This window comes from Eumetopias jubatus, unplaced genomic scaffold (assembly GCF_037043125.1).
Source record: "Eumetopias jubatus isolate StellerSeaLion01/CBP00866 unplaced genomic scaffold, mEumJub1_p1.0 scaffold_6, whole genome shotgun sequence".
Lineage (NCBI taxonomy): Eukaryota > Metazoa > Chordata > Mammalia > Carnivora > Otariidae > Eumetopias > Eumetopias jubatus.
The window spans coordinates 99,302,206-99,315,498 of record NW_028274812.1 but is presented as its reverse complement, the minus strand read 5'-3'; the positions used below and the strand labels follow the sequence as shown (position 1 = coordinate 99,315,498).

Here is a 13,293-nt window from a genome sequence, read left to right as displayed (position 1 = left end):
TCCCCTGGAGGGAGTGTGCAATAAAATGACCTTCTCGTGGTTGATAATTGTAGGGAAAAAATGTGAGCACTGAATGTAATCACAGCTCTTTTTAGTCTTAAGTTGTCCAGTGGAGTTTCCCCCCTTTATTTTGCTGCTTTGTAGTTTGGGGACATGGCAATAAAGCCACTGCAGAAATGGCAAAGGGCTCCAGAGAAGCAGCTGAGCAGCATCCTCCCCACCCTCACCCCCAACACCACCTTCCCAGCCAGTTCCCTAGGGAGGACAACAAACTGAACAACTCTAATACACTCAGTTACCATTGCATCAAAGTGTTGTGACCTCAAGATCCAGGACACTTTCTGTGGACACATGGCATTTGGTGGTATGAACTAACCTCAGAATGGATAAGAAATCATCTTCTAAATTAGTTCTTTATTATCCATGTTAATAAATCAAAATGCCACAAATATAAAATGATGTATCATTCCACAGTGAATAATTCACAGTAAATCTGCTAACACCCAGGAAGAAATATATAAGAGGTAAATAAAGAGGTGTGTCATATTTGTATGCTTTATCACAATTTTGATTATTTCTGCCAGTGATCCATAATATTTTGAGTGGCCAGGCCTCATATTATTTATTTGGCTATCTCATTTCCACACTTCAGCCCCATACAAAGAAAGGGCGAGTGATATGTTATTTTTTTTAAGGAATGTCTATTTTGATTTTTTTTTTTGAGAATTTTGTAATAACATTTAAGAGTTGTGATGAAATCAGGGATTTTTCCATTAGGAGCCAACAGATTTGCAATGGCCCAGACCTAGAAGCATGGGCTCCCTAGCAGCACAATCAAATGCAGCATTTTAGACAATATGATCTGAGAATACCTGTATGAGAACTACCGAGACAGTCTGAATACAGTGCAGTTCCCATTTCAGCAAAATTGTTAAATTTGGCAATCACTGGATTCTAACCCACAGTATCCAAACCTTTTTCAGAATGACATGTTTGTGAGCTAAGTGACTGGGTGGTGGAGGGTAGAATCAAGGTCCCTCTCACCCAACCACATCCCAACATGACACCCACATGCATCTATATGTAGACACGACTCCAAACCTTTAACTCCAGCCATGACATTTCTGCCAGGCTCCAGACACTCACAGGCACCTCTACGCAGGTCCCGGCTTGGCATCTATCCCGACATATACAAAATTAAAGTCATGATCTGTAGCCTCCCATTCCAAAAGCTGTTCTTCTTGCCATCTCACTAAATAGCCTCATCATCCATCCAGAGCTCATGCCTGGGAGTCATCCTTGACACCCACACCATCCTAAACCAAAGTTGACAAATGATATCTTCACAACATGTGAAAGCCTCATAATCTACAGCCTGGGAAACTAAAACATAACCTACTAAACTAACCATCCCTGAAATAGATGTTTAATAGGCACATCAGTGTGATTCAGTGCCTGTTATTCTTCTAGAAGATAAATTGACTTTTTCAACCACTTACTTAAAGTATGTGGTAGTTCACTCAGAAAACAAACTCTAAAAGTAGGGGTGAGGTGGGGGGGCACAAGAGCCCCATCAGTCTAATCAGTAAGAATGTTCTGCCTGGGTCTATGACTCTGGCATTAAATTGTTTTCCTGAGAATTTTAGAAGGGGACTGGAATCAGAGTTAAGACTTCCTTATAAATTTCCTTGGAAATTCAATCTGACTCTCCGGATTTAATTATTTAACAGGATTTTTTTTCCCCAGAGAAATAATTTCACAAGTGGAAACTCGTTTACCTCATTTACAAGGTCGTGGAAGGCAAGAGACGAAATGACAATTTATCAAGAGCATTCTGAAAACTAAAGAATAATATGGACATGTAAAGGTTAAGGGTTTATTCCATTTTGAAGGAAGTCGACATTACTACATATTGTTTGACAGCAAGAACATTCTTTTTCACTCATTGACTTTCCAGCAAAATACTTCTCTACCTTCTGAAGCACAGGCCTCCTGGCATGAAGCAAGGTGCTTCATCCTCTCAGCAGTGAGATTTCCTTGTATGGTGACACTCCTGCTGAGCAGCACTACCATGACTTTTAAAACATGGCGTTCTCCAGCCACCCAATTCTCTGTGAAGTTGTGAGAATATCTGAAGAAAAAACACATGGAAAACACTCATCTGAAGATATTACTCCAAATCTGACTAAAATAGTAAGCCACTAGATTAGCATAATTCTCCTTTGGGAGTCTGTTTCTTTACAAACTCAGGTACAGAAGAGTTGAACTATGGGCACAAGTGTGTGAGAATTAGGTGCACTGCACCGTAAGACGAAGTTCTAGAGTCTTACAGGAAAAACTTATTCAAGAAGTCTGAATCTTTCAAACGTTTTGTGCTTTGTAATTTTCTCATCAACACATCTAGCATTACTTAATGTCAAAAGACATCATGGAAAGACAAGCAAGTGTCCAGATGCCAACACAGTTAAGACCTCATCTGCTTCTGTCGAAACGGAGCCAAGCTGACATTCAGTACCTCAAGGGTGACCTCAGATGGAGGTCTGTATTGTGCACAGCTTCCACAGTGACAAGCTCTTCCGTGGGTTTGACACCTTCAACACCTATTCCACCAATGATGACAACTTCATCCCCAGGGCGCCAGTCCACGGCATCCTCCAGAGCCAACACTGTGTCCTGGGCTGAGGTAGCTGCTCGAAGATGGGTGACAGTTACTTCTGGGAGCAAACCTAAAGCCAAGTGAGGAAAGCTTGCCTTGAGACATTTTAATAGTTCACATGAGTTTGATGTTATTCAGCCAAAGAATTCTGTGAAGGAAGAGTCTGGGAAAGCAAGCTTCAGGCTTGATGAGCACCAATGCTTTTACTTTTTTTTTTTTTTTTTTTTTTGGATACTACTTTTCTCATCTGTGACATGTTGCAATAAAAAATAATGCAGGATTGAACATGGCAGGGGGTGAAAAGTACAGGAATTGGAGGCAGGCTCAACTGACAATCGAATCAGTTTTGCCGTGTTCTAACCAAGGGTAATATACTCAAGGATGGGCTCTGGTTTCCTTCCCCACAGAGTGGTAAGAGGATTAAATGAGAAAACTATGAAACATCTAGGTTGGACCTTGCACGTAATAGATCTAAAACATATTTTAGTCTTTTCCTTCCCAGCATCACACTGTTTTGAGAATGAAATTTTACCACCTCTTTCTTATGCCAAATAAAAACAAGTGGCTATGAGAGTCTCTGATATAAAAGTTCATAACAAATCTCTAACCTGAAGACTTCAGCTCAGTTTACAGATAGGGTTAGTAGAATACAGAATCAAAATTACCTTGGATTGGTTGTCCTAAGGCTTGATGTATTAAATGATCCCTTCAAACTCTAAAGTGTGTGTGTGTCCAAGATGGCTTTGCTAAGCAAAGCTGAAGACGGGGGAACTTGAGATTCTAGATATCTTGGTTTGTATCAGGGTCCGGCTCATCCATCTGATCCTCCCCATGCCAGGATGCTACTCCTTAACTATCAAAGATTCAAGAAGGCAGTCTGTCTCCCAGTTTACTCTGGCCTTTCCCAACAAGGGTCAAGGCAAAAACTTTTTTCAAGCCATTATCTGAAGCAATATTTCAGAAAGCACATGGCTTACTCCCAACTCCTTCTTCTTTCCTCAGTACATTTCCTTCCTCCTTTGCAATAGATCATAATTTACCTTTAGCCCACAGCAACTTACTGTCCTCCCTTGTTGCACTAAAGTAAAGTAATAATACTTGAATCTCCAACTACAGAGGTAGCCAACAATAAATCATTTTCAAATTATTTTAAACTTCCCTCTTTATTTATGTGTCTGTGTGTGCATGGGCACTTGTACCAATAATGTTGTTCTAGGCTTAGAAAGGTCCCTAGGTTAATGATGTAATTTCTGAAGTTTACTTGGGCAATAATTTTATCTTGAAATAATTTACAGAGTTCAAAATTTCTAATTATAGGGCAGGTGGAAATTAAGACATAAATCATGCCAAAAGAAAATAATTTTAATTTTATTCCTTGTTTGTATGTTTTAACCTTTGGGAAAAATAAAATAAAATAAAGTCTCTTTATATGTATATGCATACATATGCTAATTTCTGTGATCCATTTTTGAATGTCTATATGGAAAATTTTCTACCAAGCATAGAAAATGTTTATCAAAGACAAAAATGCTCTTAAACTCTGTGATCAATTGTGCACAATACTAAGTCAATATGCAAAAAACACCTACTCTGCACCTACCAACATGCAAACTTCAGGTAGCAGAACCAAGAGTAGGGACAAAAAGGTATTTCTCAACTACTCATTCTTATAATAGTGAAGTCAGAATGAATGAAAAAAAATCACAGAGAATCTTTGAAGTGCATTTTTAACTATTAACATAAACATATGTCCTTTCAATTGTTGACAGAGCTTTTAGAAAGCAGTAAAATCATCTCATAACTTATGCACTCTCATGGCAAAATAACACCTGTCTATGTGTATGACCAAAGCATCAAGCTTGGATGTTTCAACAGTGCCTGCGTCGTATTTCCAGCTACATCGTGGATATTGACATTTGGAAGAGCTACTGTTATCTCACACTCACAAATGTCAAAATAATTGTAATATCACCTGAGCTAGACCCTCTGCAAACACCTTTTTCTCTTCTGACCATTCTGCCTTATTCTTTTTCTTAAACTTTGCTAAGTTATTTTAGTTACATTCCTTCTTTGTTTATAACCTGCCGTATCTGCCTACAATACTCAGTAACAAAGCCCCAAATTCCCTTCCTGACTTTCAAGACTCTCCATAATCTGACTCTACTTGATGGTCTTTGACTCTGTAATAAACTCTCTATTCCAGGAAGCCCAGTCTGTTTACCTCTTCTCATTTGACGGGATCATTCCTTCCTCTATCCCTTCACCCATTTTACCCCTTCCACCTGCGTGCCTTGCCTGCCTTCCATCATCTATTCTTCCAAAATGCAGCTCAAGCCCCACTTCTTCCATTGGATTTCAGGGAGCACTTCAGCCCATGCTGATGTCCACTTCCTCCTATAGACCTTGTAGCGATGTGGAGCTTGTACTTGAGCAAAAGATCTGTTTATATCTGGGATTTGGGCATGCCCAGTTTGCGGCTAGACTGTGGGCCATTTGTTTGAGTTGCTTTGCATGGGAGGAGAAGCTTACACAAAGGAGCAGAGAGAAAAATAGAGGATGACTGTCTCACATATAGGCCCTTTTTCCTGGGCCCCTGGACCCGCAACTGAACCTGAGAAAAGGACCAGAAGGAATTCTCCAGATGGCTTTTGCACCTGAAGCTCCTCTGCCTGGAACTCTAGCACTAACTCACTCTGCCTCAGTCTTCAGAATGATGTTCAGTTTGGTTCCTTGGAGAAGCCTCCAAGACCTCCCAAATGGGCCCAACCTTGTGTTATAATCTGTCCCATCACCATGTTCTTCTCCTTTCTAGCACTCAACACACTTCAATTTGATCTCTTACTGTAATTCTGTCTGTCTCCCCTACTGCACAAGACAGTAGGAACTATACCTACATTTCCTCACCATCACAGCACCAATGCCTATCATGGGGTTTAGCATATAATGGGTGTTCAATAGATGTGTACTGAATGAGGAAAATCATGACTGAGACATGAAGAAATAAGCACTCCAATGTTCTGGTGTCCAGGTGATCAGGTGGAACCCCAAGTGGCCAAGAGAGATGGTCACCACACTTCATCATGGGACACAATACTCCCACATGGCAGGGTTTGACCAACTGGGTAGCAGTGAAAGCCTGCCCACTCAGCACCCACGCTTTCAGTACCCTCATGGCAGGTACTAGCAGCAGGGACAGCACCTTCCTGAATGGAGGACAATGACCAAGGAAACCCAAAGAGGAGGTAAAGTGGATGAAAGAAGCCTCATGGTGACAGCAACAAACAGATTAGTTGATGAACTCACATGACATTTGTCATGATGACACCTATCACAAGCAGGCAGGAGTGCTGAAAAATGCTGGAGATTCTGTGAGAGTTGGGGGCGAGGGGGAGGGAAATACATTTTTTGTTGTCACTGCTGAAATACACACAGGCTGAGAAGGCTCGGCGGGGGGGAGGGGGTGGCAGCCGTGCTGAGGAGGCAAGCTATGTAACCTATAGTCAGTACCATATATTTCAGTACTAAATTATTCCGTAATTATCACAGTGCCTATGGCTTATCTCCTGCCTCAACGTTTACTACCTGAATGCATGGCCACTTTATATGTTCCCTTTATATATGTCACAATTCCTAACCCAGTCCTGGGCTCACAATTAGCATTCAACTCATAAGGATTTAAATTAACTATTTTAAATACTGTCTTCTGCACATTCACTTGCAAAATCCCATCAAATATATGCCTAGGAACGTCTGGGTGGCTCAGTCTGTTAAGTATCTGCCTTGGGCTCAGGTCATGATCCCAGGGTCCTGGGATCGAGTCCCGCATCGGGCTCCCTGCTCAGCAGGGAGCCTGCTTCTCCCTCTGCCTGCCGCCCCCTTGCTTGTGCTCTCTCTCTCTCTCTCTGTGACAAATAAATAAAAAAATCTTTAAAAAAAGATATATGCCTAAATAAATATATAATATCCAATATGCTTAAAAGCAGAACAAACAACACAAACATTAAGAACTTAGAATAAACCCAACCTACGCTAAGTAGCTTCACTTGAAGTAAGAACTGTTTGTTTTTTCTTGTTGTTTCTCTTTTGACAGATTAAACAGATTAGGAAACTGAAATGCTTCAGGGACAATATTTGACAGTCATGAGACATCAGGTCTGAGTTCTGAAACCAGGGCTTCTGAGTCCAGAACCAAAGAACTGGACACATAATCGAATTGCTGGCCTCTGGAAATAACTCTAAATTAACTGTACCCAGATAGTTTTGATACTCAAAAAATTATTTTCCTTACTTCATAAATGTTATTTAAATGCCTCACAAGGCAAACCAGCCAGCTTCTGTGATGAAGAAAGCGTTACCCGCACTGTAAACGTGAGTCATTTCACTTCAAGAACTCAGAAAACCCAAGTTGGGCACCTCTCTTCCTTTCTCTACCACAAATCAAAAAACATAAAAATACAGTTTAAAAAGCTCAATAACTGGGTGCCTGGGTGGCTCAGTCGGTTAAGCGACTGCCTTCGGCTCAGGTCATGATCCTGGACTCCCTGGATCGAGTCCCACATCAGGCTCCCTGCTCGGCAGGGAGTCTGCTTCTCCCTCTGACCCTCTTCCCTCTCGTGCTCTCTATCTCTCATTCTCTCTCTCTCAAATAAATAAATAAAATCTTAAAAAAAAATAAAAAAATAAAAAACTCAATAACTTATGAAAATGTTCAAATGAAAAGGGTTCAGCTCTTAATGTGTAATTTAATACAATGTTTAACCACTTTGGGCTTTCAACATTGACCTGTTAACCAACAAACTATTCATTTACTCCCACTAATGACTTCGACTCATAATTGTATTTCCTACAAATTATTGTCCAAGCATTTCAGTGCCATTCATCCATAATTGCACAGTTCCAGAGAACCATCTTACCAAATGGGCACGGAGAGAAAGAAAATAATCTTTGTGGGTTAACACTTTAAAATCACTAATTGCCCTCTGTTTATTTTGTAGGACTTCAATCTTTATTCCAAGTGAGTAATTGCCAAGACCTTCCCAAATCACTGGGGGTGGGGAGGTAGTGAAGGATGAGGAGAGGAAGGAGAGGGAGAGAGAGTGAGGGGAGGGGAGAAAGGAAGGGAAGAATCATTTCATTAAAATAATATTCACATCAGAATAGAAAGATAAAGGAACTCACAAAAGAACTAGAAATATTTTTCTGAAATACATGCAAATGATTTCCCCCTATTTCTGCATGCAACTTCACATTATGCATAGCAAAACAATGAATGCTGTCTTGTGTGTGTGTGTGTGCGCGCGCGCACGTGCATGTGTGCGTGTGTGCGCGCGTGCGTGTGTGTGTGTGTGTGTGTGTAGATGAACATTTCTCATGCACTGGAAAGACAGACATGAAGAGGACAGAGTCCCTGTCTGCCAGGGTCCATGACCAGTACCAAAAATGGACAAAAATCACAGATGTACCGTGTTTTAAGTGTTAAGACAGAGGGACATCCAGGGTCTACTGCTGCACAAACATGGAGCACCAAGCTCACACAAAAGGAGGAGTTGTTTCTGGGATTGCTTCCCAGAAGAGGTGATGACTGAGCTGGGTCTTTAAGAATAAGTCCTAGTGGGCCAGATGACAAACCAGGCAGGGCACTCCAGGCAAAGGCAATGATGTATACAATGGTGTGGGCCAACGTGACACATTCAAATAGCTGCTATATGCGGCATGGGCAGAATGCACACACCCAGAAGGGGGGTTGCTGATAGAGTGACAGTGTACCTGGAAAGGCAAGCAAGACCCACTCAGAAAGGGACTCTCAAGCCCTCCCAAAGAACTAAGCGTTTATCCCAAAAGTAGCCACCAAAGGAATACTTGAGATGGTAACAACGAAATCACATTTTTGTGAGACCAGTGATATTTTAAGACCATGAGTATACAAATCAAACCGAGGAGAGAGAATCCTTAGTGAGAAAATGTATTCACTGCATATTTGGGAGAATGAGAAAAAACCTGAGTCAAGTCCTAAGATGAGCAAGAGCGAGCCAGGGGGCAAGAGGGAGCGCTATGTGTTCCAGGAACTAAATGGAGATAGGAGGTTCGGGAGAAGACAAATGAGATGGCACAGTGTGACTGGGCAAGATGGTGCAGGACCTTGTTAGAGTGTTTTCAAGGCCTTAAATCTAACTTCAAATAATTCCGTGATCAAATTTCTGTTTTTACAGGTCACTCTGGCTGTTGAGTGAAGGGAAGGGAAGGGAAAGTAAGAAGTCTATGTAGCAGGCTGCTGCAGTAAATGGAGAAGGATGAGTGCAGTGGTTCAGACAAGAAGTTCAGGAAGTTTGACTAAGGGTTAGGCAATGCATCTGGAGAGCATAAAAATTTGGGATCTCTTTTGGAGAACCAAGAGGAGTGGATGATTGGATCTAGAGGTAAAGGAGAAGATGCCAATAATACCTCATAGCCGCATAGCAGAGGCAAGTTGGTAGATAAACAGGGGCATCTGGGGAAGAAAAGGAAGGGTCCATTGAATAAACATTTATTGAGCACCTACTACACTATGTTCCATGTGCTCTTCTAGCCACTGGGAATATGGTAGTGAGCAAAACAGTCAAAAATCCCTGCCCTCATGTAGTTTATATTCTAGTGGCATTCGCTTTTAGACATACCACACTTTAGATGACCATTTTAGGCAGGTTACATTTTAGATATTAAAGAGAATATCCAGGTGAAAAGTCTGGAGCTCAGAAGAGGTGTCTGAGGTTAGATAAATAAATATAAAAACAGATGTTAATCCATGGAAATTAATGGGATTGCTTGGGAGGAAGTATAGAGTTATAAATGAAGACTATCCAAGCCTGAGCCCATGGGAACATTGCCATTCCAAAATTGAGTAGATGAGGAGAAACCTAAAAGGAGCAGTAGAAGGAAGAAAACCAAAAGATGAAGATAACACACTTGCCAATAACGAAACAAAACAATGCAGTGGAGAGAAACTCATTCCTCCCCGTCTCCTTATTCTGTTACTATTTTTAGGGTCTGGGCACCCCTCGCAGTGTCTCTTGTCCTTGAGTCCTGGTCCCCACTCTTCATTTTGTCTCTCTTCCTGCAGAGTAGCAGGATATGAGCTTTGAGGGGAAAGAGATGGAGAGAACACCCGGCCCTTCTACCATTTCTCACTTCTCCCTTCTTCCTGCTAGCTCCTGGCCCAAATTCTCTAGTCATATACTATCTCTAACAACAGGAGGAGGCGATGACTAACCAGAGAAACTGGGGAAAGGCTGACTATGACTTATGACTCCACCTTGCATCTGAACTGGTTCTCTCTACTCCCAGAAACCACACTGTGCCAGAAGTCTGCTTCTGGGCCACAGAAGCCACTCTGAGGGCAGAGGGACTGAGAGCACCCTCTGTTACTAGGACTCAATAAGAAAAGAATTAAGATAGTAGAGCCCCAGTGGAGAGAGATGTGTCCCCAGAATCCCACGGTGGAAATGGACTTACTTTCCCACACAATTAGTCTTATACGCAGTGGTCAACGGCTATACTCCCACTAGCATTAGACAGCAAGGAGATTTCGGTGAAATTGGCCTTTGAGAGCTCACCTGGATCCTTAACCACAAGGTTATCGGCATTTCTTTGAGAAAAATGCATCCCAAGTTCCAGACAACCACCTCACAAAGAGAACTCTTTGAACTCAAACCGTTTGTGAATTGGAGGCAATCCAATTTACTGTGCTTCAGAAGAGGAGACTGTGACATTAGCATTAACAGAAGATTATCTAGCAGACCAAAGAGATGGAATGGGGCATTTTTCATGTACCATTTCCCTCTGCCCTTGAGAACCACTTGCTGTGATATCTCTGCTGGTTGAAGACAAAACCTGGCCCGGGAATCCTGCATGAGCTCAGCTCTGTGTCTGTACTGGGAGCCTTCGGCATCATTACTGGTTAATCTCTGGTGATATTGACGGAGCCGGGAACACGTGCCTGTAGGAAGAAGGCGGCTCAACGGACCAATCCTCTAAATGTGCAGATCAGCTGACTGCATCCACAGCTGAGCAAGAAACATTTCTATACTGTGATGAAAGGGAATTGGGCATAGTCTGTTCCTAATGCTGAGAAGAACTCTACCATTTTGTTGGCACAGGGGTTTAGACCAAGGCTAACCAAGGTTACTTGGATGGTGCAGTGAGCCATGCTTTGATCGAAGGCCTTTTCTAAAGGCATAAAAGAAAGGCTAACCTGGTTTCTACTCAATCCGAGCTTTACTATTGCTACTGTGATTAAAAATAAGTGAGAAGAATATAAAGATAAAACTCAACAAACCCAGGAAATAGTGAATTGTAAAATATGTGGAAACATCTGTAACACTGTTCCTAGATCCTTCAGGGATTTCAGGCCAATTAAACAAATGGCATTCTTAGATCCTATAGAACTGTACTGGCCAGTCCCTTACTCAGAGGGGCAAGATCCTATTGGTCAAAGCAAAAGGCTTCTATAGCATGTCTTTAATTCCCACTCCTATTCATCGTCCAAAAAATTTATAGAACATCAGGTATCAGACCAGATAGATAGTATTTTTGATAATCATTGCTACAGTTTATGGTTTGGAGTGGAGGCAGCAATGAGGAAAAAAGGGCTAATTTTTAATAGCATAATTTCTTTTAAGAAAAGCAATTGATACTGTTTAGTATAAAAATATAGAGAAGCTAAAAGAAGATAATAAAAGCATCCACAATCTTACTACAACAGATTAATAAATATCTTTTCTTTCCTATCCTTTCTATCCTATGTTCACAAGTTGACAAAATTTCACATATAAATAATTAATACTATACATACTATAGAATGATGTTCTAATTCTTGACATATCATTTTTGTAATTCTCTTTACTTAATATAGTAAATATTGATATATTAATACATTCTCTTTACTTAATCCTATACTTAATGACAGCTGTATTATATATTATTTAACATCATAATGGTATCATAGTAACCCATTTAAAAGATGTGTATTTTATATAGTAATCCCTTATCTCTTTATACTCCATTTTTTCCCAATATTTTGCTCTCATGAACAATGCAGACATGGCCATTCTTGAGCATAATTTTTATGCATGCTCACGGTTACCTCCTTAGAGCAAACTCCTAAAAGTGGCATCGCTATGTCGAGGCATACACCTACTTCTAAGCTTATTGATACAATTACCAAATTGCCTTACAGGAAGATTCACAACTTCTACAGCCACTAGCAGCACACATGAGTGTCGGTTCCTCAGACTTTCTACTACTGTCTTTTGGTCTTGGTCAATTTGATTGTTAAGGAAAAAAAAAACACTTTTGTTTTAATTTGCATTTCTTTGATTACCAATAAGGAGAAGGTAGAAGAAAACTCATAAAAACAAAAAAAGAATCTCTTTTCTGTCAACGTAGGACAAACCTGAGCCCCCTCCTCATGTACTCAGATTAACTGGATATTTACATTCATGATACAGCTATGCCTATTCACATTCTTTGCCAGGTTTTAAATTTGTTGGGTGGGGGGATGGGGAGGCTGGGCGATAGACACTGGGGAGGGTACGTGCTATGGTGAGCACTGTGAACTGTGTAAGACTGATGAATCACAGACCTGTACCCCTGAAACAAATAATACATTATATGTTAATAAAAAAATGTTTTTTAAAGACATGAATTTGTATCTATATCAGATAAGAATTTGGCATGTGACAAAGGTAATATTTAAAATTCTAAGGAAATGTTGCGGGATTAGTTTCCTATGCTGCCGTAACAAATAACCACCACATTACTGTCTTAAAACAACACAAATGTATTACTTAATAGTTCTGAAGGTTGGAATTCCAAAAGTGGTTTCACTGAGCTAAAATCAAGGTGTAGGCAGGATTGTTTCCTTTTGGAGACTCTGGGGAAGGAAAACCTGTTTCCCTGCCTTTCTCTGCTGCTAATGGCCACCTTGTATTCCTTGGCTTGTGGGCTCTTCTGTGTTCATGGTGCATCCCTACTATCTCTGTTTTTTTCAATCCCATTCTCTTCTTTTTTGCATGACTCCTCCTACAGCCCTCTGGTAAAGACTAGGGTACTTACATTAAGCCCATCCAGGAAATCCATGATAATCTCTCCATTTCAAGATCTTTAACTTCATCACATCTGCAAAGTTCCTTTTGCCAAATAAGGCAATCTTCATGGGTTCCAGGAATTGCAACATGGACATATTCTGGGCCATCTTTCAGCCTATCACAACTGCACTGTTGAATAAATAGTATCAAGAAAACGTACTAGCTATTTGAAGAAAAAATTAGGTAATTGACTTAAACGCTGTATCAAAATAAATTCGAGATGGATTAAAGCAGGAGTTGGCAAAATTGTTCTGTAAAGAACAGGATAGTAAATTGTTTTGGGTTTGCAGGCCAGATGGTCCATGTTACCACTGCAGCATGACACAGCCACAGATAATACCTAAACACGTGGATGGGCATGGCTGTGTGTAATAAAATTTTGTTTACAAAAACAGGCAATGGGCCGGATTTAGCCCATGGGCCATACTCTGCCAGCCCTGGATTAAAGACACTAATGTGGAAAAATAAATAAAAGCACCAGGAAACAAATAGGTAAATTTTTATATGTCTATATAG

General features: G+C 40.7%; 1 protein-coding gene across 1 annotated transcript in view; it reads right to left on the bottom strand.

Annotated features, from left to right (window-relative positions):
* The window catches only part of PKHD1 (PKHD1 ciliary IPT domain containing fibrocystin/polyductin), a 465,684-nt gene that overhangs the window by 274,820 nt on the left and 177,571 nt on the right, over positions 1-13,293 (bottom strand). The window contains 2 exon segments of the mRNA XM_028097676.2: positions 1,974-2,131; positions 2,516-2,726. Coding sequence (XP_027953477.2) covers positions 1,974-2,131; positions 2,516-2,726 — 369 coding nt within the window.